The 27,190-nt window shown below is 40.4% G+C and overlaps 1 protein-coding gene across 1 annotated transcript in view; it reads right to left on the bottom strand.

Moving 5' to 3' along the window:
* CCDC168 (coiled-coil domain containing 168) overlaps positions 1 to 27,190 on the bottom strand; it is a 28,857-nt gene continuing 1,667 nt past the window's right edge. Inside the window, exon 4 of the mRNA XM_032880975.1 lies at positions 1 to 22,040. Coding sequence (XP_032736866.1) covers positions 446 to 22,040 — 21,595 coding nt within the window. The 3' untranslated portion in view covers positions 1 to 445. The remainder of the gene's footprint in view (positions 22,041 to 27,190) is intronic.

Genomic DNA, 27,190 nt, shown 5'->3' with positions numbered 1-27,190 from the left:
ATACTTACACCTGTGTTTTGTAACCCTTGACATTGTTGAACTCTCACTGCTGTTTAAAACTCTCTCCCTTTGGTTTCTATGCCCTCCCAACTTTCTGGTCACTCTCTCCCAATCTCATTTACAGGGTCCCTTTCTCCAGACGCACCCTCAGTCATCATGTGGGATGGAAAGAGGGCTTCTTCGTCTCTGCTCCTCTCCTGTGGGATTACGAGGAGGCAGCTTAAATTAAAAGGAGATCCCACCGCATGGTGGGATCAAGCCCAAAGTCATCTGCTCTTCCATCCTGTCCTCCAGAAAAATTGTGCAAATTTACTGCAGAAATAAAATATATCAGTTTAGAAAACAGTTCATGAGGAAACCATTTGACTTTATGTGGTTTTATTTTTCACAGAATAACACAACAGCAACGAGTTTTCCACTTCAGATGACTCTAGATGTGCTAATATCAGTTTGGACGAACTGGACTGAAGGACACCAGGAGGGACTCCAAAATCTTCTTGGGTGAAGTCCATATATTGAAAGAACTTGAAAACTTTGCCACCAGAGGAACTCTGAAGTTTGTTTTCCGTAAAGTTCTTGGGGGAATAGTCCAGCGAATGGTTTGGGGCACAATCTCCAGTGAGTCTGCTGGTATACAGGCATAAAAAAATGGCTGGGTTTGTCTTCTTTCGAAATGAAAGTTGATATCCTCTTGAGGAAGCTTTGATGGTAACTTAGGTTTGCTTGGGCAGTAATTTGGTCTTTCTGACTCATAATTATGGGCTTTCTTCTTTCTCATGCGTTTCTCTTTATTCCGTGTATAACTGTAATCACAGTCCCAATGAATGTTGTTCTTTCTAAATAAATCAATTTTGGCCTTCTTTCCTTCTTTGCTTTCCATATGCCTGTGAAGTTTGCCTTGGCCTTTTGCAAGATGTAATTTGATATTTGATTCTGTTAAGGGAGCTAAAGAATGGTTGGTTCTGCACCTTGCAGTCCATGAAGCCGCCTCTCCACTGAATGGAACAGAAGATGATCTAGACGGAACTTCTATAGCATTTAATGAACCGTGGCACAACCAGTCAGGAGATGGCATTTTAGAGGACAACGTGTATTTCCTGCTTTTGTGGGATTCATAGGAAGGTGTGATGACTGAGGAGTGTTTTCTACAGCCTTTTACACGTTGGGAATCCGAATCTTCCCTGTACAATGGTTTCAAATTAGTTTTCCTTTTTTTCATCTTGTACAGATTTTCCAAAGGAATGCCCTTCTGTAATTCAAATAGAATGTTTCGTGATTCCTGACTTAAATAAGGGTTGGCTCCTAAAAACATACATTCTTCACTCTCACGTGCTTCAAGAGCCAAGCATTCCTCCAAGTTGGCTGAACTCTCAATATTTGTCTGACTCTGGGTAAAATCTTCAGAAATCTGAGTTGAACGGGAATCAACTAAACTGGGAGTGCTTTCCTGAGTCTTTGAATCAAAAGATTTGGATGTATCTGTTTCCTGAAACCATACATGACATTGTTTATCTTTTTCCAGAGTCCTGTGAGATTTTAACTTTGAAAGAGCTGTAGTATCTCTCGCTACTGTGCCTTGTTGATTGGGGTCAGGAGCACACACAAGGGGTGGCTCCAGGAATTTTCTCAATTTTGAGTTTTCATGAGGACTTTGCTTCTTGAAAGAGATGTGCTGTTCTAACAGTTCCTTATCAATGCAGAGACCACCATCACTTTCTCCCCTGTTACCTATATTCTCACATATTGCTACCGTGTTTAACTTAAGAGTATGTTTGGGAAGTGCAGCTGGTTTGGGGAATATATGTCTGACCGGAAGCCCCAGGAGAAAACGAAGGTATTTGTATTGTAAATCAAGATCTATTTGATGAAGAGACTTTTCCTCAAAAAGTAACAAAATTCTGTTTTTTCGTTTTGGTACTTTGAAACCAGAATGAATACACTTAGATAAACGTTTCCTTGTATTCTGAGGCCCGGCCATTGCATAAGATTCTCTTACAATTCTGGGAAAGGCTTTCATTTGAATCTCCAGTGTTTTCATAGAAAAGTGTATGTGCAGTTTGTCTTCTTCTTCTACTGAATAGTTCTGAAGAATAGGAGGCAATGGCATCTGCTTAGCAGAAGTCACTGAAGACGCTCTACTTTCTAGCTTACTAATACTCTTCAACTTTGTAATGATCTCTTTGCTGTCCCTGGAAACACTGACAATCAATGTCTTCATACCCCTGACAGGCAGTGAATCCTTGGTGTGTTTCTGTTTTAAGTTAAGTTCTATACTATCAATCCCTTCTAGAGACACAAAGCACATTTTTTTACGGTTATCTTCTGAAACAGACTGTTTTAGATAAAAGTTAAACTTTTGGAAGGATTGTTTTGCCATCTCTGGCATCAGATTCAGTTTTATTTCAAATGATTTTGACTCAAAATGATGAATGAGCTTATTGTTTTCTTTGGGAGTAAAACGTTTTAAAATGGGCTTTGGCTGCACTTTGGGAGGTGTCATTGTGGATGTTGTATCTGGGCTCCCTGCATGTGGCGGTGACTTCCAATCATCGGGTTTTGGGGCTTTTACCTTTTTCAGTATATCTTCACAAATTTTGTCATGGATAATTTTTATCTGGGATTCAAAGACACTCTTAATTGCTTCAAAGAGAGGAAGTAAACTTTCTGTACTTATACTATGTGCCACTCCTTCTATTTCATTACTTTTAACTTGGGATGCTATAGGCCCAATTCCTGGAAAAGTTTTTTGTTGCTGGACCTTTTGTGTGGTTGCGTCCTGGATGGGTTTGCTCTGACCCCCCTGTTGAGGGGGTGAGCCACTCTCCATGGTTTTGAATGGCTGAATCCCATGTTGTGGTACTTCTAGTCCTGGAGGGGAAATAATCATAATTAGAGTACTCTCCATGTGGGTGTCCACATTGTCCTTCGGATGGTCAGACATGAGTAGACCCTCTGTTGGTGTCAGAATGGGTTTTGGTGCCTTTTCTTCATCTTCAGTCATAAGCAAGTCAGGTTCTTTCATGGTCCTTGAACTGTCATGCCCTGGAACAACCCTTTCTTCTCTTGTTTGTGGAAGGAAAATTTTTTTTGTTTTGCTGTGGAGATTTGCTTCTGTTTTGACACTGGGGAGTTTTTGCTTTCGTTGCCCCTCCACCACAAAGGGCTGGGCATCCTGTGGAGCTGTGTTTATAAAATGCTGGTCCCCTTCTTTTACAGTGCTCGAGCTGTTCCCCTGAGTGTTTGGTGATTTCCGCTGGAATTCAGAGAGACAGAGTATCTTTTTTCTTCCTCGATTTGTTTCAGAGTCTACTATTTCTTCTGTCTGAGATGAACTCATTGCGGAAATAGAAAGATTTCTGATAAATATTCCCGAGGCATCTTCACTCTGCAAAACTATTTTCTTTGGTTTCTTCAAGTCATACTCTAATTTCTTTCTCTTGCTTGGAGTGCCACGTCCCGTGTTGTTAAGAATCTGTGAAATTGGATGATTTGGGATTTTCATGGTTAAATATTTGGGGCTCAATTCTCTTTTCAAATCTGCTACTGTCAATCTGCCTTTCCAGCCTTTAAATTTGAGAGAAAGAGGAATATAGGCATAAAATGAATCCAGAACATGTTTTTGAAACAATTTCTGTGGCTGAATATTTTGTTTTGCACCTGAGACTTCTAGCTCCTTTTTATGTTTTTGCCTAATTGGGCAGCTGTTCGCTATACGAGTTATCACCTGAGTGCTAATTTGAGATTTCCGTGCCTTTAGAGATGCAATGTTCAGGTTTACGGTATTGCTTGTGTCCCTTTTCTTGTTCTCCTCCAGCTTGACCATGGTGTGTTTATGCATTTCTGTTTTGTCCGCTGCCAGGCGGATAGCTATGTTTCTGTCTATTTTTAATCCCCCTTCTTCCACTTCTGATGTTTTTTGCTCCAGATTTATAGTAGTGCTTGTGTCCGTCTTATTTTTTCCATCCAGGTCTCCAGACTGAAGTGGAAAAGTCCAGTGGGAAGAAAGAGACTCCTGGAGTGAGTCTAGAATACATTCCTCTTGTTCTGGAACTGGCAATCCCTGCTCTCCTTTCCCTCCTATGGAATCAAACACTGTAATATCCACGTGTATTCCTGGTAGTATTTGTATTCTAGGGTACACTGTAGTTTCCTTGCATACATCTGTTTCCAAGGGTGCCTTCTGCCTTCCACTTTGAAATGGGAACTTAAGAGAAAAGCTGGAGTCCAGCCAGGTCTTATGTCCACTCTCTGACTGTAGCACCACTTGCTTTTTCACAACAATCTCTTGTTCCTCTATACCTGGGGAGGCATCTGTCTCTGTGATTCTCGTCTTCTCAAGTGATCCTTTTGTCTGTGCGGCTGAGACTCTGGGAGAGAGCATTTTGCTCCCTTTGTCATTATTGTGTATATCATTCTCTGGCTTATCCAATTTATATGAATCTGCAGATCCTGGAGATGCTTTTGATAATGTTTTTTGTTGGTGGGCAACTTGCTCTGAAACAGAAAATCCTTTTGCACTTACAGGGGCACCAAAGGTAATATATATTTCCTTGGATATTTTCCTTGGTGGTGAAACGAAAACCTTAGGACTCATTTTATGGTTTAAGTTATCCACTATTTCAGTTTGTTTCTTCAGATTTCCAATTTTAGTGGGCTCCCTGGTTGGGTAGGAAAGAAATGTAGTAAAAGTTTCTGTTTTGTATTTTTCTGGCTGAACCTCTTGCCCTGTAAAGAAATACTCCAGCCTTTTCCCACTTCTGGTACCAAATCCTGTTAAATAAACATCCTCATGCTGTGAATTTAAAACTAACTGACTCAAATCTCCTTCAGATTTGACTCGTGGAGGATCATTCCTTCGCCGTACACTGATCAGAAAGTTTGAGGCCCACTGTTGCACTGCCTCTTCCTGGGGTACGGAGTGTTCTGCTTTTTTAACAATTTCACCATCACCAGCAACTACCTCTGCAATTCCTGTTTTCTGGATACCTGAGGATTGCTGGACATCTTGCTGTGCAGGAGAGGATCCTGTAAATCCTGGCACATCTTTGTCTATTTTGCTCCCTGAGTCTGGAGAAAGGGGAGGGGCTGATGGAACAGGAAAAAAGGTCCTTGTCAAAACCACAGGTAGCTCATCTTTACCTTTGTACACATTTTCCTTTAGCTCTTTAATATTCAACACAAATTCCTTTGTGTTAAAGATGTGTGAAATTGACGAGATCCGGGCCTCTTTGTGATGCATCCTGATCGTCATATCTACTGTTTTCACTTCACGCTTATTTTCTTTCTGTGACATTTGTTTGTTTTCTCTTTCACTCACAGCACAAATTGCCCCTGTATCTGCTCTCCTCTTTCTATCTGACACCGCTGAAAGCATTTGTGGAATTAGAGAGGGTCTTTGAATTCTAAGCCTACCTTCACCTACTTGTATACCTTTATCCAGTGTGAGTTCAGCTGGAGGTTTGGAAACATAAATTTTTCTTAGCACTGTACAGGCTGGTTTACCTGGACATTCATGTTTCTTTTGTTCCTGCCCTCCAATGTTCAGATGCAATTCTGTTCTGTGGAGCGTAAGCGAAGGAGGTGATTTCCTGGACTTCAAACTTGTATCTGTGATCTGTGTCCTATTTCTCAAATCTGTTGTTTTTTCTCTGTCCTGCTCCTCTTCCCGAGGCACAAGTTGTTTCTCGTTTTGACTGTCTGTAATGCCGTCACCATGGATTGCTTCTGTATGTACTATTTCCCTGGTATTTGATTCTCTCTCCGCAACAGACCTTGCAGGTCCCAGCACCTCATCACCTACCTGAATTTCCTTATCCAGCTGCAGGTGAGGGAGAGATGATAATGAAGAGGAAGAGCCAGACACAACCACACCTGGTTCATCTTCCCTTTCCTGCCTCTTCTTTTCTTGATGTTTGGGAAACCCAAGGTTTACCCTATCTGCTCCATCCTTTTCCTTTCTCTGGGGCATATGATGCTTTCCTTTTCGTGGACTGATCAAAATGTCACTGGTAATGGGCTCTGAGCATTCCCTGTCCTTAGAATCTGATGATTCCTGGGAGCTGCCTGAGGAAAAAGAGCGTGTCATGAATGCTGGCATTCTCCTTTCCTCATCTCTGGTATTTGTGCTGAAGTGAAGGAGAGAAGCTCGGCAAGTACAAGTCTTAGTCAGCTTCGCCGCACCTGGCTCATGCTGACCTTCCTGAGCCATTCCCTCTTGCTTTTTGGTTTTCCATCGAAGGTCCCTTAGATTGTATCTAAGTAAATTAAGCGATTTCTTTGCTTTTAAATACCTATCATTGGGATCCATTCTACTATTCATATCCACGTTTTTCTCTCTATCCCTCACTTCTTTCTGTAATGCGTCTTCTTTCCATTTTTCTACAGCATTTGAAAGTTCTCCATCAGTTGTTTCTGCATATGCTGTTTTCACTGCATCTTGTGATTCCCTGGATGGTAGGTGTGGGAGAGGCAGTTTTGTAATTCTCATCACGTACCCCTCTCCTTCTCTTGAACCAAATTTAAGGTATGGTAGAGTAAGTAAAGAAGTACAAATGTTCTCCAGATGTGTAGCTAGGTCCTTTTCATCTTTCTGCACCTTTCTCTCTTGCTTTTTAAATTTCCACTGCAATTTTTTGGTATCAGGTACAGGTGAAAGTGGTAATTCTTTTACCCTCATAGCCATAGGTGTTGGGACCACTTTGTTTTCAGTATCTGTTTTGAGTCTGTCCTTCTCTTTTAACCCACAAACATCAAATGACTTAATATATGGCTTTTTGCCTGAACTGAATGGATCTTGAATCTTTGGTGGTGGAAAACAGGATTGTGTTATTCTTAATGTGTCTTCCTTTTCATTCATCCTTGTGTACCATTTCGGATAAGATGGAGAAGGTAAGGAGGCATAGGTTTCCTTCAGAACCATTTCTGGTTCACTTTTGTCTTCTGGCACTTCTTTTCCTTGCTCTTTAATGTTCAAAGGTAGCCTCTTTCTACTGGGTAGATGTGGAAATGGGGATGTATCTGCTGTCAAGGTAATTATTTGGGGGAATCTTCTACCTTTCCCACCTTTTATTTTTACTCTGTCCTTTACGTCTGTTTTTGGCACATGTTGATAAGCTTTTATTACTATATTACATGATCTAGTGCTTTCACTGGAATCTGCATATCTGGTTTTTCCTGCACATGACTTGGGGCACAGCAGTTGTGGAGGAGAGAATCCTGCAATTGCAAGCAAGTCTTTGTCTACTTTGGTTCTTGTGTCCAAGCTGTTGTAAGATGGAGAAGGTGTGGAAGGAGGAGTTTTTGTCAGAGCCATGTCGGGATCTCCCATTCTTTGCTGCTCCTCTTCTACTTTCTCCTTTATACACTGAGGCTCCTCTCTCTCGTTCGAAGCACTGTGCTCAGTGACACTGAATTCATGAGGAGGTGGTGATGTCTTTGTCTTAAAATCTGAGCCCTGAGGCTGCATTGAGTCATTCATGGCTTCTGTTTGTACTCTGTCCCTTTCTGCCTGTTGTGGGCATTGTGCTCCCTTCTTCACATGGATACCAGGGGACTCTGTAGATGCTATTTGCCCTGGGGGCGACGATTCTTGGAGCTCAAGATGTGGCGCATCATTTCTTATTACTTCTGGCTCATGTTCCCCCTCTTTTGTGTCCCACTTAAGATGAGTTGAGGAAGTGAGAAAAGGATGAATTTTGCTCAGAAGCACAACGGTTTCCTTGTTATCTTCTTGTCCCACTTTCACTTGTTCTTTGATGTTCACTTGCAGTTTCTTTGTTTTGAGTATAAGGGAAAGGGGTGATTTCTTTGCCCTCAAAGCTATATACTTGGAATGTGTTATGTCTTTCTCAAAAGTATTCTTTTCATCCTCTTCTTTCTGTGTCATGTATTTTGTTCTTTTCGAATCGTTTGAAATAGCATTCAAAGGTAGTACTGTATATTTCAATTTCTCTGCATTTGATGATTCCCTTTGCCATGAGGGTGGGAGAAAGGGTCTTGTTACTCGTTTCTCTTCCTTGCCTTCTATACCTTTGTTTAATTTAAACTGAGGCGGAGAAGGTCTTGTCAGAACCTTATCTAGCTCACTTCTTTCTTGTGTGTATCTTGATTTTTCTTTCATGCTTGTCTGTACTTCTGTAATTCGGCGGTCACAACCCCCAGAGGTGTTGAGTACGTGTGGAAGTGGTAATACCTTTGCCTTGGAAGTTGTGCCTTTGGGATACATTATGTATTTTATATTTACTATTTTTCTTCTATCTTCTCCTTCCTGTGGCTCATACTCTGGTACTACTCTGACATCATTAGAAATGTCATCTCCAGCTGACTCTGCATACACTCTTTTCCCTGCATCAGATGACTTCTGTAGCTGGAGCTCTGAAACAGCAGATCTTGTTATCCCTTGCCTGTCTTCTTCTCCTTCTATTCCTGTGTTCAATTCATGGTGAGTTAGAGAAGATTCAGAAGCCCAGCTTGTGGGCAGAACTACTTCTTGTTCACATTTACCTCCTCCATCCACATTCCCCTGCTCTTCGCTTTCTGGATCCTCTTTCACGGGCTCTTTAAGATTCAATGGTATGTCCTGTACTAGTGCTTTCTTTCTTTCTACATCTTCACCTTTTGGGTGCATCATGTGTCTCTTGGCTGATTTCTCTGCCTTAGTCTCTTCTTTCTGTGGTGTATGTTCTTTTGCTTCTTGTACATCACTTGTGAGATCACCATCAGTGGACTTTTCATTTGCTTTTTTCACTGCATCTGATGATTTCTGCTGTGACAGTGCTGGAAGAGAGTATCTTGTTACTTCAGTTACATAGTCTGCTTTTTTTATTTTTGTATCCAATTGTAAATGAGAAGGAGCAGGTACGCAAGTGCTAGTATTGGTCACAAGGACATTTGGCTCACTTTTAATTTCTTGTCTCTTCTCTTCTTGCTCTTTGATGTCCAGTTGGATTTCCTGTAAAATTGATTTCTTTTTCCTCCAAAATATGACTTTAATCATTTTTACTCCCTCCTCTTCTTCCTGCATTTTATCATGTTCCTTGGCTTCTTTTACACTGTTTGAGGTATCACCATAAATAGCCTGTTTGGATGCTTTTTTTCCTGTATCTGAGGACTCCTGGAGTTCTGTTTGTAGGAAAGAAGATCTTGCTTCTATTAGCAAGGCATCTTCCTCTCCTATTCTTGTGTCCACTTCTGAATCAGGAGGAATAGAGATGGAAACACAAGATTTGCTCCAAATCCCAACTTGTTTATCTTTATCTTTCTGCATCTCTTTCACTTTTTCTTTGATGTCCAACTGTAATTCCTGTGTAACTGAACTCTGTTTTGCTTTCAAAACTATTCTTTTGGGATGCCTGATTGCTTCCAAGTCCATTTCCCCTCTATCTTTCTGTGGCGCATATTTTGCCTTTCTTATTCTGCTTAAAATATCATCAGCCGGTTCCTCGCATATTCCCATTGCATCTGATAACTTCTGGAGTGGCAGTGACGGAAGACAAAATCTTGCGATCCCTCGCAAGAGCACCTGTTCTATCTCAGGATCCCGTTCTACACGAGGTGGAGGAGGAATGGAAGCATGGCGTTTGCTCTGAACTATCTCTAGATCGCTTTTATCTTTCTGCATTGTTTCCGCTTGTTTTTTGTTTTTCCACTGTGGTTCTTTTCCATGCAGTGTGTGTTTAAAAGGTGTTTTCTTTCCTTTAAAAGCGACACATTTGACGCCCATTATGTCTTTCACATATACTACAGTTTTTCCATCTTCCTTTTTTCCCTGTGGCAAATGTTCTGGTTCTCTTACATTGCTTAAGCTACCTCTATTAATGGACTCTGCAAATGAAGTTTTCCTGACATTTGGTGATACCTGGCGCTTTAGCGGTGGAAGGCAGCTCCTTGGTATTCCTGACTTCTCTTGCCCTACTTTTATTCTCGAATCCACATTAGTATGTGATAGAGACGGTAAGGAAGTACACAAGCTTGACAGTTTTATAGCTGATTTACATTTATCTGTCTGCACCTTGGTCTCTTTTCTTGTAAAGAGTGAGCTAATTTTTTCTGTACTTGGAATGTAATCCACAGTGCTAACTACTTCTTCTGATGCCTTCTTTTCAGATGGTGTCTTACTCTGAAATACATCCCTCGAAGAGTGAGACGCAGACTTTGGAGAAGTATGATGTATACATTCTGGATGCTCTTCATTTCCCTCCACATGCAAGCCAATCCCTTCTGTATTTGCAGTGTGGTATGTTGGAGCCTTCAATGTTTTTTTTACACATGGCAACTTAATCTGAAGTACATCCATCGAGGAATGAGAAACTGATGTTTGGAGAACCTCGCATGTACTCTCTTTTTGATGTTCCTTTCTTCTTCTGTTATGCAAGTTAATATAAGGTTGATCTACTGGAGTATCTACTTCATTCAATGCTTTGTCTACCACTGAACTCAAAACTTTTGAACTCATTCCTTTTGCTGAGACTTTTTTCTTTCGCTTTCCATTATAGAGTTGATCTAATATGCAAGAAGAAACGGATTCCAGAATATTTTCTTTATTCTGGTTAGAACTATGGAATTGCTTCACCCTCAGTTTTTCAGAAAAAGTCATTTTCCATCCATTTAATCTTAATGGAATATCCATTAACTTTGATTGCTCTTTTCTCCATGGATTTACATGTAAACTTATAGGAGTGCTTATGTCTTCTTTCTTTGTATTTACTGCCTGTGTTACCTGAAGACGCTCTCTATTTGGATGCGACACAGAATCCATAATACTTTCAGGAATGCCATCTGGTTTCCCCTCTCCTTTCTGCACTGCAGACATAGTTTGCCGGACCTGCAGATTGGTGCAAAGAAACTTCTGTCCTTTTGAACCTCGTGAGATATCAGTTTCTTTTATGTCTTCTCTTCTCAATAGATGTGAAATAGTCCTTTTGTTAGTGGACGTATCTTCCTCAGCTACCTTTCCTGTGTTTTTCAGATGAGGAGGTTCCATAATGGAGAAGGCAAAAGATCCCCAAATTGTCTGTGAAATACTTCCTTGTTTCCGGAATTCTTTCTCCTTGCGAGTCATCTGTTGAGAAGCATCCAACTCTTCAAGAAATATATTCTGTCCTTTTGAATTTACTGAAACATTGGTTTTCTTGGATACTCTTCTCCCCCCTGGAACTGAAACTGAATGTTCGACTATGTCTGCATCTTTGTGCTTTGCTCTTGGTGCAACAAGGAATTCATATTCTGTATGTGTTCTGATTCTTGGGATGTCTAACCCAGTGTAACTGATTTCCCTCTTCTGGGAAGCTAGACCATGGTGGACTTCTCTGTTCAAAGCTACTCCTATCTTCACATGGTCAAGCTCCTTCTTCACTTCTTGGCTAATCACTAACTGATCTCTACATTGTGGGAGAATGTCTAGTAAAACGATTCGGCCCTTTTCTTTTTGCTCTCTAATACACTCTTTCAGTCTTTTGATATTTCTTGATATAGTACTCTTTATATCAGTGGACTCTGAAGATGACATTTTTCTTTTGTTTAGTGACTTCACCAGCTCTACCTGTGGAAGAAGGTAAATCGGCTTACTTGGCCTGTCTTTCTCCTGTTCTCCTTCTGTAAATTGTTTAATTTGAGATGAAAGAGATCCAGAATCACAAACAGTGTTCAGAAATAAATCTGCTATGGTTTTATCTTGATGGAACTCTTTCTGTTTCTTCATTTCACGTCTCGGTTCCTTTTTGCTTCTTCTGGTTCCACAACCTATAGTATGAAACAGCTGGGAGACAGGTGGCTTCTTTGCCTTCAGTCTCATCCGTTTGGTATGCACAGTGTTTTTCACATCTGCTCTTTTTGCCTTAGCTTTATGTTTTATGATTTTAGGATACATAGGTGTGTAGGCATAAGCAGAACTAGCACCTGCTTTGTTTAGGGCATGTCTTTTTTCAGAAGAGTCTTCATAGATACCCCAGGTACTGGGTGACTGCTCCATTGTGATGTGTGATAAAATGGGCATAGACTCATATACAAATTTTAGGTCCACATTTAATGCAGTATTCTCTCTCTTTCTGTCTCTCTTCTTTTCCTGTTGTTCATTAATGCTTAAAGCAGCATGACCAGTGGGATTAAGTGGTTGTGAAATCAGTAGACCTTCAACTGGCAACTGCATTTGTGTTGGTTGTACATGACTAAACTTTGATATTCTGTCCATCCCTTTTTTGAATCTATTTTGTCTTTCAATGTCAGAGGTATCTGGTGTGAAGTACATGGTATTTGGAAATGTATCAGCCACATTTTTACCTTGACGTATCTGTTGCATTTTGGTTTTTAAACTGGATCCAAGTTTTTTCCTGCGTTTTGTGGTAAACCGCCCTCTGATTTTAAGTAATTGTGAAATTGCTGGCTCCTTTTCCTTCAGAGTTAAACGTCTGGGGTTCAACGTGATTTTCTCTTCTAATAATTGTACTGTGCTTATCTGGCTTTCAGAGTCAGATAAAATTGGCAAAAATAAATCTATAGGCTCCAGGAAAGTTGTGGCTGAATTTTCCTGTAACTCTACCTTTTCCTCTGTAATACAACCATGCAGATTTCTATGAAGTGTTTTGCTATACAGAGTGCCCCTTGCTGTTGCTTCGAAGGAGTGTTTATCAGTCACTGACTTGGGTGGTGGAATCTTAGTTCCCACAGCAGCAAGGAGTGATGCCTCACCCACACCTTCAAACCAATGCCTCACTTTCATCTTGTACTGAAATTTGCACCCCTTCATCCTTCTATGGCTTCCTATAAAACATCCTGTGATATTAAGCAACTGTGAAACTGGTTGTTTCTTTGCCTTCAAAGTTACATGCTCAGGATTTATTATATTTTTCTTGCCTGAAAACTCTGTGTAGCTCTGGCTTTTAGGGTCACATGAATCAAAGCTGAGGAAATCTGAATATTTTAAGACTGTTCTTATTAAGTCATTTTGATTCCTTGCCTTTTCCTCAAAAATACAACTATCACATTTTCTCCTAGGATTTCCATCCCAGAGAACACCACATTGTATTGAACCAGTCTCTGATTTCCTTGCTTTCGGAAATGGAGTCTTTCTTCCTCCCATACATTTAATTCCTTCTTGAGTATGAAGACTTTTTTTCACTCTTTCAACTTGAAAATTCATCACGTGTCTAGAGACGGGCTTCAAAATAGTTCCTCTAAAGCGTTTTTCTGGCCTCATTTTTTGTGCTGCATAAGACAAATTCCAAGTGCTTCTGACTTCTAAATTATTCAGTTCAGATTCTGATTGGTAAGAACCAGGATATTTCATATGATGGGCATTGAAACTGAAGTGTTGCTTATAGTGTGGGACTGATTCCGATAATATTTTTTGGATATTTTCCTCTTCCTTTTCATGGTGCACATTCATTTTCATTGTGTTGCTTGATCTGTTTTGTGGATCAGTTGAGTTGGCCTTCCACACTTCCCCATCACATGCTGATTTCCCTAGCTCTGCAGAAGTACAGCTGTACGGTATTACTCTTGGTTGACCCGCCTCTGCTTTTGATGTGATATGCATTTCAATATCTATTTTGTTATCAGTTGAAACAGGCATGGGAGACAAAAATGCATTTGCTGTGCTTTTATTCTGTTGCATGTCGTTTATTATAGATTTTAAGTTGTGGTCCTGTTCCTTTCTACAGTAGAGATGATCATGCTCAGTGATATTAAGCATCTGTGAAAAAAGAAGCTTCTTTGCCTTCATGGTTACACATTTGGGACCCCTACGATTTTTCCTTCTTGGAAATTTTAATATCTTCTCCTGACTTTCGGAGTCAAATAAAAGAGATACTGTGGATGTTGTTAGTAAATCTCTTTGCAGCATTCTATGTTTCTTCCTTCCAGAACTTATATCACCTGGATCTCCAAGTACTGTGTTCCCTGATTTGGTAGGTAAGATATTTTGATCAACTCTGTGTTTCATTACTTTTGGAGTTTTGATGACATCTTCTTCTTCAGGTTGTAGGGAAACTGCAACGTGAACATCTAGCTTCCTTGCAGGGCTCCCGTCAGACACAGTACTATGCTCTGTTTCATCAACTAAGTAGTCAAACGTTGTTTTCCCTGATTTTGGAAATGGAATCTTTTGCCCTGTTCCATTTGGTATGTCTTCTTGTGGTGGGAGAGTCTTACTCAGCTCCTCAGTTTGAAATGGAATCGGAGGAGAACAAGTAGCTTCCAATTTACTTTCTGAAACCAGTGTTTGTTGCTGCATGTACTCCTCTGTAAGAAGCATATTTTGATCTTTTCTCCTTCCTGTATTATACAGGAATTGTAGACCTGCTTCAAATAAAACTCGGTCGCCCTCTCTTTCTTTTCTATTTTGCCATCTTGATTCTGATGTGCTGCTTGAGCTGCTCCATTTATTAGAAGAATAGGGACAGAGTCTTTCCCCTTCATGTTGTTCTGGCTGTATGATATTGCTTTTATTTCTTAATAGGTCTCTCTTTTTTACTTTTTTACGTGTTTTGATGGCAGGTGAAACGGGTGTAGGTGAAGGGAAGGTATTAAAAAATGTATCTGACATACTTTGAGGTGTTTCTTTGGCCGTGTTTTCCAAGGTGACGTCCTGTTCCTTTCCATGACTAAGAGCACCAGACCTAGCAATGTTGATTGTCTTTAAAATTGATGCCATTTTTGCCTTCCCATTTCTAGGAATTTGTGCTGCATTTCTCCCACCTTCAAATTCAGTTGGCGCTGGCAGGGAGAAATCAAAGCCCTTTAGGGTTCTCCCTTGTAAATCCTTTCGCAACCTTATCTTTTCCTCTGGAAATCTAGTAAGTTCCTTTCTAGGGCCTCTTTCAGCTGGGATGTCACTCTGTGCTGTAACAATTAAAGATTTAGGAATTGATTTCTCTAGCACTGGAGATAAAATCTTTGGACTCTTTGCATATCGTAAACCTTTTTGTGTTTTTGTTCTTTTTGGTTGCTTCTCAAAGGGAAGTGAATTCAAAATAGAGCAAGAAACAGATTGTAATACACTTTGTGTGAGAAATGTTTGTTGCTGCAGCTCCAGGGCTGTGTTAAGTGGTTCTGGGATTTTTATCTTTGCTGAGTTCTTCAGTTCTAGTTCTGACTTCACAACGTAAAGCTCCTGCATTTTACCAGCAATGAAGCTGGGGTGTTCAGAACTCCACGGAGCTGCCTCTTCACACGGGTCTTTGACCTCCGTCGTGTCATTGGAGGCGCGGCCGCTCCGATCACTGGAGTCAGCATAGCAGGCTCTCTCTCCATCTGATGATTCCTCTTGCTGTTGCAGTTTGTGACTGAATCTCATTTTCCAGGACACATCAGACTCTGCTTTTATTCTGTTATGCATTTTCACATCAAGTAAAACAGGAACAGGAGAGGAGGTGGCTTTTAGGCTCATGTCTGCCGTGGGTTTCCCTTGTTTCATCATGATTTTGAAGTTGCATGTGAATTGCCTTCTATGGCTGGGTGTGCCACGTTTTGTGATAGTGAGTGTCTGGGAAATCACTGCCTTCTTTGCCTTTGAAGTTACCCATTTAAGACTCATTTTATTTCTCTTGTCTATATACTTCAAATTGCTTCTCTTTCTTTTTAATGCAGGTAAAGCAAGTGTGGATAAATCCCAAGACTCCAGACTTGTTGCTGGTAATTCTTGTGCTAATCCTTTCCTTCTCTCTGCAATAAGATCTTCCAGGATCCCAGAGTATTTTATATGAATTAGCAAGTCAATAATCTGTGATTTCAGGGTCTTTGGACGTAGGTTTTTTAGACAACCACTCCCTGAGATATTAAATATTGGTGAAACTGGTGTCTTCTTTGCCTTCATAATCACACATCTGGGACTAATTTTATTTTTTAAGGCTGTACATGTAAATGTCTTTCTCTGCAGTTTAGATTCAGATAGACCAGGTGTAGAGATGACCAAAGACTCCAGGACATTTGCTTGTAGATCTTTTATAAACTCTGCATTTTCCTCTTTATCATGACTGTAAAATTCCCCCTTATGGCTCCCAACACTTAGGTCACTTGTCCTAAGTGGACACTTAGGATCCATTAAAACTTGATCAATTAGTGATTTCTTTGACTTTAGAAAAGGAAGCTGTGAACTTACTGTATATGTTGCACCACTTTGTGTCTGGTAGCTTTTCTTCGGCTTCTGTCCCTGCACTGAATCTGGACGCAGCATTTGTTGTGAGATGTCTTGTTCAGTAACAAACAGAGTTTTCCCACTTCCTTGGTTTTCTGATTGATGAAAACCAAGTTCTTCCTTGTGGCCTGAACAGAATTCGAAGTGTTGGCTGTGCTGTAGAATTACTTCTAATGGCTCCTGCTCACTTTCTTCTGCATCTTGAAGACTGTTCTCTTTAGTGTCATCTGAAGTAATATCCTCTTCCTGTGGTGATAAGACTTGCTTTACTTGTTTAGAACTGAGACTTCTCTCTCCTAACATACCTTTTCCTCTTTCTGTCTTGCTATACATATTAACCTCAGGTGTACTATCCATGAAAGAATATATTTTAGCTGCCACTTTTTCACCTTGATCCATCTCTTCCATTTTGGCTATAGAGTTATATCCCAATTCTTTTCTATGGTTTGGGCTGGCACCACCCTTCATACTGAATATGTATGAAACTGACGGTTTCTTTGCTTTTAAAATTCCACATTTGAGATTCACTAAAGTTTTCGTGCCTGAGTATTTTTTAAAATTTTTCTTCCTTCTGAATGTAGATAAAGCAGGTATGCGGAAATCAAAAGTCACTGTGTCTTTCTTTTCAATACCACCAGCGTCTTCCTTTTGATGATCTGCATCAGACGGGACACCGTATTCTCTTGCAGAAAAAACGATTTCATCCATCTTTGCTCCCCCTGACTTTGGAGGTAAAAACCTAGCATAACTCTCCAACTTTTCAAATCGAAACTGATCCAATATGGGGCATGAAGCAGAACCTAAAATAGTTTGTGAACTATGTTTTCGTGGTTGTACCTGAGTATGTATACTTTGCGGTTGTTTCAGTTCCTCATCTGATTTGACAAGGTCACAATTCTTCTGATATGCACTGAATATAAAGTCTCGGCTATTCTCTGGACCTGGTAAAGTTTCATGTTTCCCTTCCTCCTCTTTCTCATCTCTCACTCTGTCAGTTAAAGTACTCACAATATAATCTGGGCAACACACTTTTCTTCCATTTAGCAATTTGTCTTGCATTGGTTGCATATAATCAAGTCTTGCTATCCTCTGCATATCTGTCTCTACATTCAACCTGCTACTCATTTTGGTGTTGGACAAAATAGGCATGTTGGACTGAATGACACTGAGAAATGCATCTGTCCTGTTTTTATTTTGTTGTGGATTTTTCATCTTTGTTTTAAAATTGCACTGCAGTCCCTTGCTCTGTGTGCCTTTAAGCGTATGTAAAACTGATGGCTTTTTCCCCCTGATAGTTCTGTATCTGTGACTTGCTGTTCTATGCTTCCTTCCTAATTCTAATGTGTTTTTCTTTCTTTCAGATTTAGAAACAAAGGGCTCAATAGAATCAAAAGAAGTCAGGCATGTTGCTTGCAAATCTTTTGGTACCTCTGAATTGTTTTCCACAAAATAAGAATCTAGTACCCTTTCAGGGTTTCCACCATATGGTAAGCCACCCTTAGTCATGGTGTTGAAGTGTATATCAGAGGATGAGTTCTCTGCTTTGGGAGGTGGAATCTTTGGGCCCATAGGGGCTATTATGTCATTTTCTGTTTTGCTGACTTTCTTGAGTTCCTCAGCTTCTCTAGGACCCATCTGGGGGCCAGTATGCAGTGCAGTTTGTGCAAACCATGCTTGGTGCTGCACATCTCGATCATTAACAGGCAGCTCCTGTGTTAAACAGTCCAGCACTGAGTCTGGTTCATCAAGGTGGGTCTCCTTCCCTTGAGAGGCATTGGGCCAGCGATACTGGGTGTGCTGTGAAGCTACTTCTAGCAAAGTTTTTGGCTCTACTTCCTCTCCATCTTCCACTTTTTCCTCTTGGTTATGGAACGCATAGCTCTTGTCAAAGAAATCAACATACCGTGGTCTCACTTCCTCTAATTTCCCTTGCTTTAACTGAGCAGGACAGAGGCTCTGCATGGGAGAGTAAAGGGTATTTATAAATCCGTATAGCAGTCCATTAGCTTGGTTGATCTTCTCCAACTGTGCCTTACATTTGGAGTTCAGTGTCCTTCTCTGACCTGTGCTATTAAATACTTGTGAAATTGATGGCTTCGCAGTCTTCGAATCTACAGGTCTAGGCTTCACCGAGCTTTCTGTGTGTGAGAATCTTACTTTGTTTTTATTTATTTTGGAATGAGTTGCAATAGGCACGTGGTAGTTAAAAGTCTCTGGCAAGGTTGTTGGTAAATCTTTTGGTAATTCTGCAGAATTTGTTTCTGCAGAAAAGTAACCCATTTCCCTTGTATCACTTCCATAATCTAGAACCTCACTTTCTCTGGTTTGGTTTGAAGGGTCTTCAGCCAGTGATGTCTCTGATGTTGGGAGAGGCCACTCTGATGTTGGGAGAGGCGTCTCAGAATCTGCACTGCATTTTAAGTCGGCTTGTGTTGTTAGGCTTTTCTTCATATTCTCAACATGAAATAGGTCTATTACGGGAGAGTAAACAGACTCCATAAGGGTTTCCAAGGATGTAACTGGTGGAGGTATTTCTCCCTCTGTTTTGAATGCCTTCTCTGGATCGGCATCCGATCGGAGGCCCCGGCTGTCATGAAGGGCTGCTTCTCGTGGAGCTTCTTTGTCTCCTCTCACTTCGTCTTGCAATTGAACTTCTAGTGTGTTGCCAGAGACACTGCCTTTATTAAAAGAATCTGAATACTTTTTTATCCTTTCATCTTCTGCTTTCTCTTGTTTTAGCTTGGTCTGACTGAGGTTCTCTGCATTTAATCTGCTTTGTGTTCTAATCCAAGGCAAACCAGACATGTGAGGGTAAGTAACACTCACGAGCTCATCTGCCACAATTTTATCTTGCAGCATCTCTTTAATTAAGGATTTAAAACTGCCGCTCAATCTTTTCCTAAGACTTGCAGTACCATGCCTACTAATACTGGGCATCAGTAAATTTGTTGGCTTCTTTACTTTCATAATTATAGATTTGGGACGGAGTACCCCTTTTGCACCCGATAATTTTTTTCTGATTTGCTGTCTTTTTAAATATGATAAAGGAAGCATATGGATAATGAAGGACCTCAGAGCAGCTGCAGGTAAAACTTGTTGGAGGTCTGCCTTTTCTTCTGTAATATGATCCTCTGTTATCCTTCTGGGGCTTCCACCAAAGGGGACACCACATTCTGTTGTTTCAGTCAAAACTTCGCCAGCTCTTGAGTTCTCCAGCCCTGGAAGAGGATTCTCTGGATCTGAAGTTCCTCTGCCTGAAGGTCTGTGTCTGCTTTGCTTAACCTCAGCTCGAAATGGACCCGTCGTGGGGCATGGACTAGTCCTCAGAATTGTTCCTGTAGGAAGAGTTTGTGGTTGCACCTCTTGCTCTTTATTTTGAGTTTTTCTACTTTCTGAACTGCTCTGTTTTATTTTAAATCTGACATATTTAGGCTTCTGCTTCAGTTGCAGGCTGAGGCTGAAATCTTGTGTCAGCTGTGGAAATGCTTCTTGACAAGTTTGTTGTTGCTCTTCTCTGTCATGTTCTTGTGGCTTTTTAGATACACATCTCTTCTCAATGTACTTTGCATCCCATGTTTTCTTTTCGTCTGGTAATTTCTTCATTGCCATTGAATGACTAACCCCTGTTGTTGATGTACCTATCTTGGCTTTTAATCTGCTATGCATTTCCACATCAGGTGGTTCAGAAATGATAGTGTCAGTGGCATTGTGAAGTGTAGCAAATATTCTTTTACCTTGCATGTTTTTTATGTTGCCTCTCGTGTCATGTTCCAGTCCCTCACTTTCACTCAGGTTATCACATTCTGTAATATGAAATGTTAGTAGTGGTTTCTTTTCCTTCATAATTACATCTTCTGTATTCTCTTGAGTTTTTACACTTGTTAATTGTTCACTGGTTTTATGCTCTTTGATTCCTAGTGAAATAAGCAGATTAACCTCTGAGGTCTCCAGAACAATTTCTAGAAAATCTTTTTGCTTTTGTATGTTTCCATGTGGAAAGTCCCTTTTCGTTTCTGGTGAACTAGTTGGTAACTTCTCTCCACTTGAAAGTGGAAGATGGGAATTCTCTGTATTTTTTAGGTCTTCCTGTGTTTTCATTCTCCTGTTTGATTCCACTTCCGTAGAGGAGACACATTTTTGCCAAGGTTCAGATAAAGCTTCTTTTAAAGGGGCCTCCTGCTTGGGAATATGCAGGTCAGATGTTTTTTTACTATTGGGGGCATGAAACTCTGCAATACCGATTTCCTTTGCTTGTATAATTGGGTCTCTAAGAGACTCTTTATTCTTCCAGGTCATTTCTATCGAGGAAGAACAAGGTGATTTTAGTTGAAAAGTATTGACCATGAAAGACTGTTCTAGACGAAGTGAGTTTTTTGGTAAAATGGTTTTTTGTCCTTTATTTTCTCCGTCATGCTCCTTTATATTTTTAGTACTGCCCGAGGTTCCTCTTTTCTCAAGAGACCCCAGGTAATCAACATTCTCTGCATCTGCTGACAGAGAATGTCTACATCCTGTTACACTTGGCATGACTTTCACTAGTTTTTTTCTGGAATACTTCTTAACATAGGGAGGAATAAGCTTGGAAACATAAGTAAGATGCAAAGCCGTATCTGATATACCTTTTCTTTGATGTAATTCTTTCTCCTTAGCATTATACGTGCATCCTAACTTGCTAGGTTTTGAAGTGTGACATATTGTCATTTGAAATACCCATGGAGTTTGTGTTTTCTTTGACTTTCGAGATGGAACTTTGAGACTAAGTTTACTCGTATTGTGTAATGCTTTTCTCCTGTTTTTCTGCCTTTTAAGGATAGGTGAAAGAGGCCCTGAGCCATATACAGAATACTGACTTAATTCTGATGAAGCGATTTGTTTCTGTCCCCCTGGCTTTACACTCTCCATTTGCAGCACCCCTTCTGCAAGTGAATCTGGACTTAGAGTTAAAACTAGAAATCTGGCATTCTTAAAAATAGTATTTTGCCCCTTAATTAAATATTTAATCTTGTTTGAATCTTTAAGCCAAACAGAATACTGGGCCTCACTGAAGTGTTTATCAGACTCTAGGCCCTTGATTGAATCTTGAGTCTCAACACAATATGAGACATCGACCAAATGTTGGTTTCTGTCCATATCTTGGGTCTGGGAGGAGTCTTGCATGCTGCTGGAAAATGACTTCCTTATCAAATCCTGAGGGAGTGCAAAGTATCTGGCCATATCAGGCTGGCTATTAGTTGATTCTTGGTTGTTAACAAATTGTTGGGCTTGACTAGTAAATCTGGTTTCATAAAAATCTTGATTCTGAGGAGGATTCTGTCCTGAAAAAGAATCTTGTGGTTGGGCAGAAATACCCATTCTAACAGAACGTTGATTCTGGATCAAGGACTCTTGAAGTCTTGAGTACAGATAAGTAATTTTATTCTCTAATGTAGTTTTGGATTTTAAAGCAATTTGATTTCTCACATTTTCTTCCAGAAGTCTGACTTGGTCCCTAGAAAGAAATAAGTGGGCAGAAGGGCATGGTGCCACATCGATATCTTCGCTTTCTACAGTGATTCTAGAACTTCTTGAAAAGTTAAAGTCAGAAGAAAATACTAAATTTTTATTTTTGTTGGTTTTCATTATTGAAAATAATTTCTTGGATGAAAATTGTATTGTTTCATGTTCATTTTCTGGATACCCTCCATGGCTTGGAAAAAATTTCTTTACTTCTGAATGAAACAGTGACAAAGATGAACTAGTCCCATTTGAAGATATCATATGACTTTCACTAAAGTGACTTACTTGATATTTACTTTCACTGGTACTTGACCATATTACTTCATCTGCTGTTGAAACTCTATCTTCAAAGTCACCTTCATTTTCTTCAGAGGTAAGTGATGAAGTAATTGTTCTTTCTGAAGAGTCTTTAATTCTGAATATAAGAAAATAGTATGTAAATGAGTTGTCATTTAGGACATATTTCATATAAGAACTCTCTCTAGATTTACGGAAACCCAATATAGTATATGAAAACGTAGCTCAACAGAAGAGTAAATTGAAAAGCCATTATCCACACTATAAAATAATTCATAACCTAGTTTCATTCATTCATAAATCAATCCACTGACAAAATGAAGTAAATTAGTTTCATTTCTCAGAGAATGAGGGATTTTTTTTAATCTCAACCCATCTGAAGTCTACTTTTGACAACAGTGAGTCAAAGTTGCAGGTTAAGGGGCACCTGGTGGCTCAGTGGGTTAAGCCTCTGCCTTTGGCTCAGGTCATGATCTCAGGGTCCTGGGATCGAGCCCTGCATTGGGCTCTCTGCTTGGCATGGAGCCTGCTTCCTCCTCTCTCTCTCTCTGCCTGCCTCTCCGCCTACTTGTGATCTCTGTCAAATAAATAAATGAAATCTTTAAAAAAAAAAAAAAAAGAAGTTGCAGGTTAAGATTATATCCTTTTACAGGGGCACCTGGGTGGCTCAGTTGATTAAGTGTCTGCTTTTGACTCAGGTCATGATCTCTGGGTCCTGGGATCAAGCCCCATATGGGGCTCCTTGCTCAGTGGGGAGTCTGCTTCTCCCTCTCCTTCTATCCCTCCCCCTGCTCATGCACTTGCTCTCATGCTCTCTCTCAAATAAATAAGTAAAATATTTTTTTAAAATATCATATCATTTTATAAAGAATATCAGTTTGTTTCTGTTCTCTGAAAGTTTTGACAAGGATAAAAATATTCTTGTGAAAATTTAGATACAACAGAAGAAGGTCCAGTATCATAAATAAGTGTTTTCTTTAAATATATCCAGATTATTTTAACAGCTGTTTATTTCTGATCGAGAGAAAGGCCTACATTTTAGGGTAGTGCTTCTCAGCACAACTTTGGATTGGAATAATGATCATGGAAGTGGACTCTCCACCATCTATTCTACATCAAATGATCAGGCTAAGTTGAATAGTAATCTTATTTCCAAGTAACTAGTTTAGGAGTGGGCATGAACTAGTCCTAGCATAAGGCAATGATTTTTGAGGACTTGTGGGAAAAGTTGCCCCATTCCTAAGAAAGACACAGGAAGAAATGACCTCTTACTTCCTCTGGACATTGCAGTTCTGATTTTGAAACTCTAGGGGCCACCTTTCTACCCACCTCAAGGTAAAACTAAAACTGAGAAAGGCAAAAGGAGAGAAAGGAACTTAATGAAGTTGTTGAGCACGTTATCAACCGGTTCTGCAGACTAGTCTACCTCAGGATTTCCTATCATATGATACCATAAATTCTCTTAGAATGGCAGTTTGAATCATGGTTTCCTGTTACCTGAGAATTAAAATATCCAAACTGATAAAGGTAAGATACACAAACATTCTGGGGAATCAAGTGACCCCAATACATTATAGCAGTGTCCAAACATAATTAGGATAAAATTTCATCAGGACAAGAATGTGATTATTCACTTAAAAAAGTAGAACAAATAGTGAAAATATAATACATAAAAAGGATTAATTTTTGCATATTTCAGGAAAAAGAGGAAAGCTGAAATGCAAGACAGGTATTTCAGCAATGTAATACTGTGTTTTTGGGGCGCCTGGGTGGCTCAGTGGGTTAAAGCCTCTGCCTTCGGCGCAGGTCATGATCTCAGAGTCCTGGGATCGAGGCCCACATCGGGCTCTCTGCTCAGCAGGGAGCCTGTTTCCTCCTCTCTCTGCCTGCCTCTCTGGCTACTTGTGATCTCTGTCTGTCAAATAAATAAAAATCTTTTAAAAAAAATTAAATACTGTGTTTTTAAACATAATAAAACAATGCTAGATAATTTTCATATGTTGAACCAACTGTGCATTCCTAGGAACAATCCCACTGGATCATAGTGTATAATCCTTTTAATATGCTGCTGGATTGGTGTGTTAGTATCTTGTTAAGGATTTTGCTTTTCTATTTATAAGGGATTTGGGCCTGATATCTATCTTGTATACCAGTTCCACATACTCTCCATCTGGCAAGCTTCCAGGCCATCATAATTCTCCTGGTTTTTCTCCTCACTCCCTGGTAGCTCCTTCCCAGTCTCCTTTGATGGCTCCTCCTCTTCTTTCTGAACTCTTTGAGTATCTCAGGGCTCAGTCCTTGTTCCTTTGCCCTTCTCACAGTCCCTTTGAAATCTCATCCTCTCTTACAGCTTTTAATATTGTCCATAAGCCAACAACCCCCAAACTTATTGCCTCTACCAGACATCTTTCCCAAACCACTACCTCTATTAGATATCAAATCAATAGCCCTGATTCAACAAATAGGAAACAATATTCCTGATCTCCCCATCAAAATCTGCCTCACCCACAGTTTTCTTCATCTGGGTTGACAACAGCTGCACTTTCTACCTGCTCAGGCCAAAACTCCTAGGACTCACTTCTGCCTCCTCTCTCTCACATCCACACCCTGTCGGTTCTCCTTTTCTAAGTATGTCCTGAAACCAACCACGTCTCACCACCTCTGCTGCTGTCACCCTGGTGTCATTCACCTTTATCTTTCATTTTGGGTTACTCGGAATAGCCTGCCATCTGCGTAGGCCCTTGAGCAAATATAGTCTTCTCTCAACACAACGGGCAGAATAGTCCTTTAAAAATATCACTTCCCTGGGGCGCCTGGGTGGCTCAGTGGGTTAAAGCCTCTACCTTCGGCTCGGGTCATGGTCCCAGGGTCCTGGGATCGAGCCCCGCATCGGGCTCTCTGCTCAGCAGGGAGCCTGCTTCCTCCTCTCTCTCTGCCTGCCTCTCTGCCTGCTTGTGATCTCTGTCTGTCAAATAAATAAATAAAATCTTAAAAAAAAAAAATCACTTCCCAGAACCAAGATGTCCATCAACAGATGAATGGATAAAGAGGATGTGGTATATATATACCATGGAATACTATGCAGCCTGCAAAAGAAATGAAATCTTACCATTTGCAACAATGTGGATGGAACTAGAGGGTATTATGATGAGCAAAATAAGTCAATCAGAGAAAGACAATTATCATATGATCTCCCTGATATGAGGAATCTGAGAGGCAATGTGGGGGGGTTGGGGGTAAGGAAGGAAAAAATGAAACAAGATGGGATCAGGAGGGAGATAAACCAAGAGACTCTTAATCTCACAAAACAAGTTGAGGGTTGCCGGGGGGAGAGGGGAGGGAGAGGGTGGTTGGGTTATGGACATTGGGGAGGGTATGTGCTATGGTGAGTGCTGTGAAGTGTGTAAGCCTGACAATTCACAGACCTGTACCCCTGGGACTAATAATACATTATATGTTAATAAAAAAAATCACTTCCCTATGTAAAACTCTACAATTATTCTCTGTTGTTACTTAGAGTAAAAGCTATTGTCCTTAACATGGCCTAAGAGACCCAACCATGATCTAGTCACTGATTACTTCTTGGACCCCATCCTCTATATGTCACCCCCCCCACTCCCTACACCAGCCACACTGGCCTTCTTATGGTTTCTAAAACACTAGGTACACTCCCCCTTAGGGTCTTTGATTTAGTTGGTCCCAGTATCTGGAATCCTCTTCTACCTTAACTGTTTGCTTAACTCCCATATCCCTTCAAGGCTTTAGTCAAACCCCACCATATATGTTACAACTACCTCTCCTCCCCTACTTCTGGCACCTCATTCCTCTTACCCTATTCTATCTTTTGCTTTACCATAAATCCTATCATGTTTTGTCATATTATTTCTTTATTTATCCTATTGTTTTTTATTATCAGACTTTCCTCCAACTAAACCTTAAGGCAGGAATCATTGTTTTTTTTTTAATTCACTAATATATCTCAAGGGCATACAATAATGCCTGGCACATTGGTAAATATTTGTTGAGTGACCACTCTTCACTGTAGGTTTCTGATTACTAACTTTCATCCACAACAAGCTGACCCAGACATACAATCCAACCTTTTCTTTTAGTTCAGTAAGGGGGGGGAAATCCATATACACAAAACACCCATAAAAGTGGCTCAGGACTGAAGGCAGAAATGGAGGGGAGTTGGTTACAGCAATACAAATAATACCCACTTAAACACTGGTTGTGTCTCCCCATTTTTGCAATGTCTTTTGATCTCTCCCAGCAACCTCAACTGGTTGTGGAAATTTTTATTTTTTTTAAAAGATTTTATTTATTTATTTGACAGACAGTGTGCATGTGCACAAGCAAGGGAAGAGGCAGAGGGAGAGGGAGAAGCAGACATCCTGCTGAGCGGGGAGCCCAATGTGGGGCTTGATCCCAGGACCCCAAGATCATGACCTGAGCCAAGGGCAGACACTTAACCACTGAGCCACCCAGGTGCCCTGGCCTTGGAAAATTTAAAAAGAAGTCCCTGCACTCCTGGGAAAAGATGACAGTTCTACAGCCATGGTAACAAGGACACATCAGAAATAATTGTAAATCTGTTAAACCACTCAATGGAATACAGTCAGTATAGTCTTAAGGTCATGGTAACAAATAAATACCAATTCCATTTTTAAACATTTTTATCAATGATAACACCCTTTAGGAAACACGCTTCTGAGACCAACCAATGCCAGCTCCAAGCTTTGAAAATCATATAACGGTGGCAGGCTTTCCCAAGACACTTCTAAGGCTGACGTCAACCCTGAAACAAACCATTCCCCAAAAGTGGATCGATGTCACATGAGCAGTTTGCTTTGCTCACTGAGACTACACCTGGCCAGCAAGACTCTCCCTGATATCAGATAGTGAGTGGTGGTCGCATCCTTTGATGTCCTTGATGCCTTTCAGTACTAAGCCTCAGGTCTTTTCCCCTGCTCCTCCCTCTCCTCTGCCCATCCCTCCACCTTTCTCTTCTCTCCCACTTCATAAGCAAGACAGAACTCACTCAGTCTGATGCAGTCTACTTTGACAGCGTGATGCCTGGGCTTCCATCAATATTCAAGCAGGATCACTTCAAAATAATCTAAGATGCTCTCCCAAATATGGTTCTGCCCTCAAAAATAATTCTGGTGCTAGGGTAAAGTATTCTTGCTTTGTTACACATATCATTTTAGCTAATCTTCATGATTTTCTAAGAGATAATTCTTCTAACTGCTATTTTGAAAGTAAGGA

Source organism: Lontra canadensis, unplaced genomic scaffold, assembly GCF_010015895.1.
Source record: "Lontra canadensis isolate GAN:19392208 unplaced genomic scaffold, GSC_riverotter_1.0 scaffold73, whole genome shotgun sequence".
Classification (NCBI taxonomy): domain Eukaryota; kingdom Metazoa; phylum Chordata; class Mammalia; order Carnivora; family Mustelidae; genus Lontra; species Lontra canadensis.
Note: the sequence above shows the minus strand (reverse complement) of the source record. Positions and strands in the feature narration are given on the sequence as shown.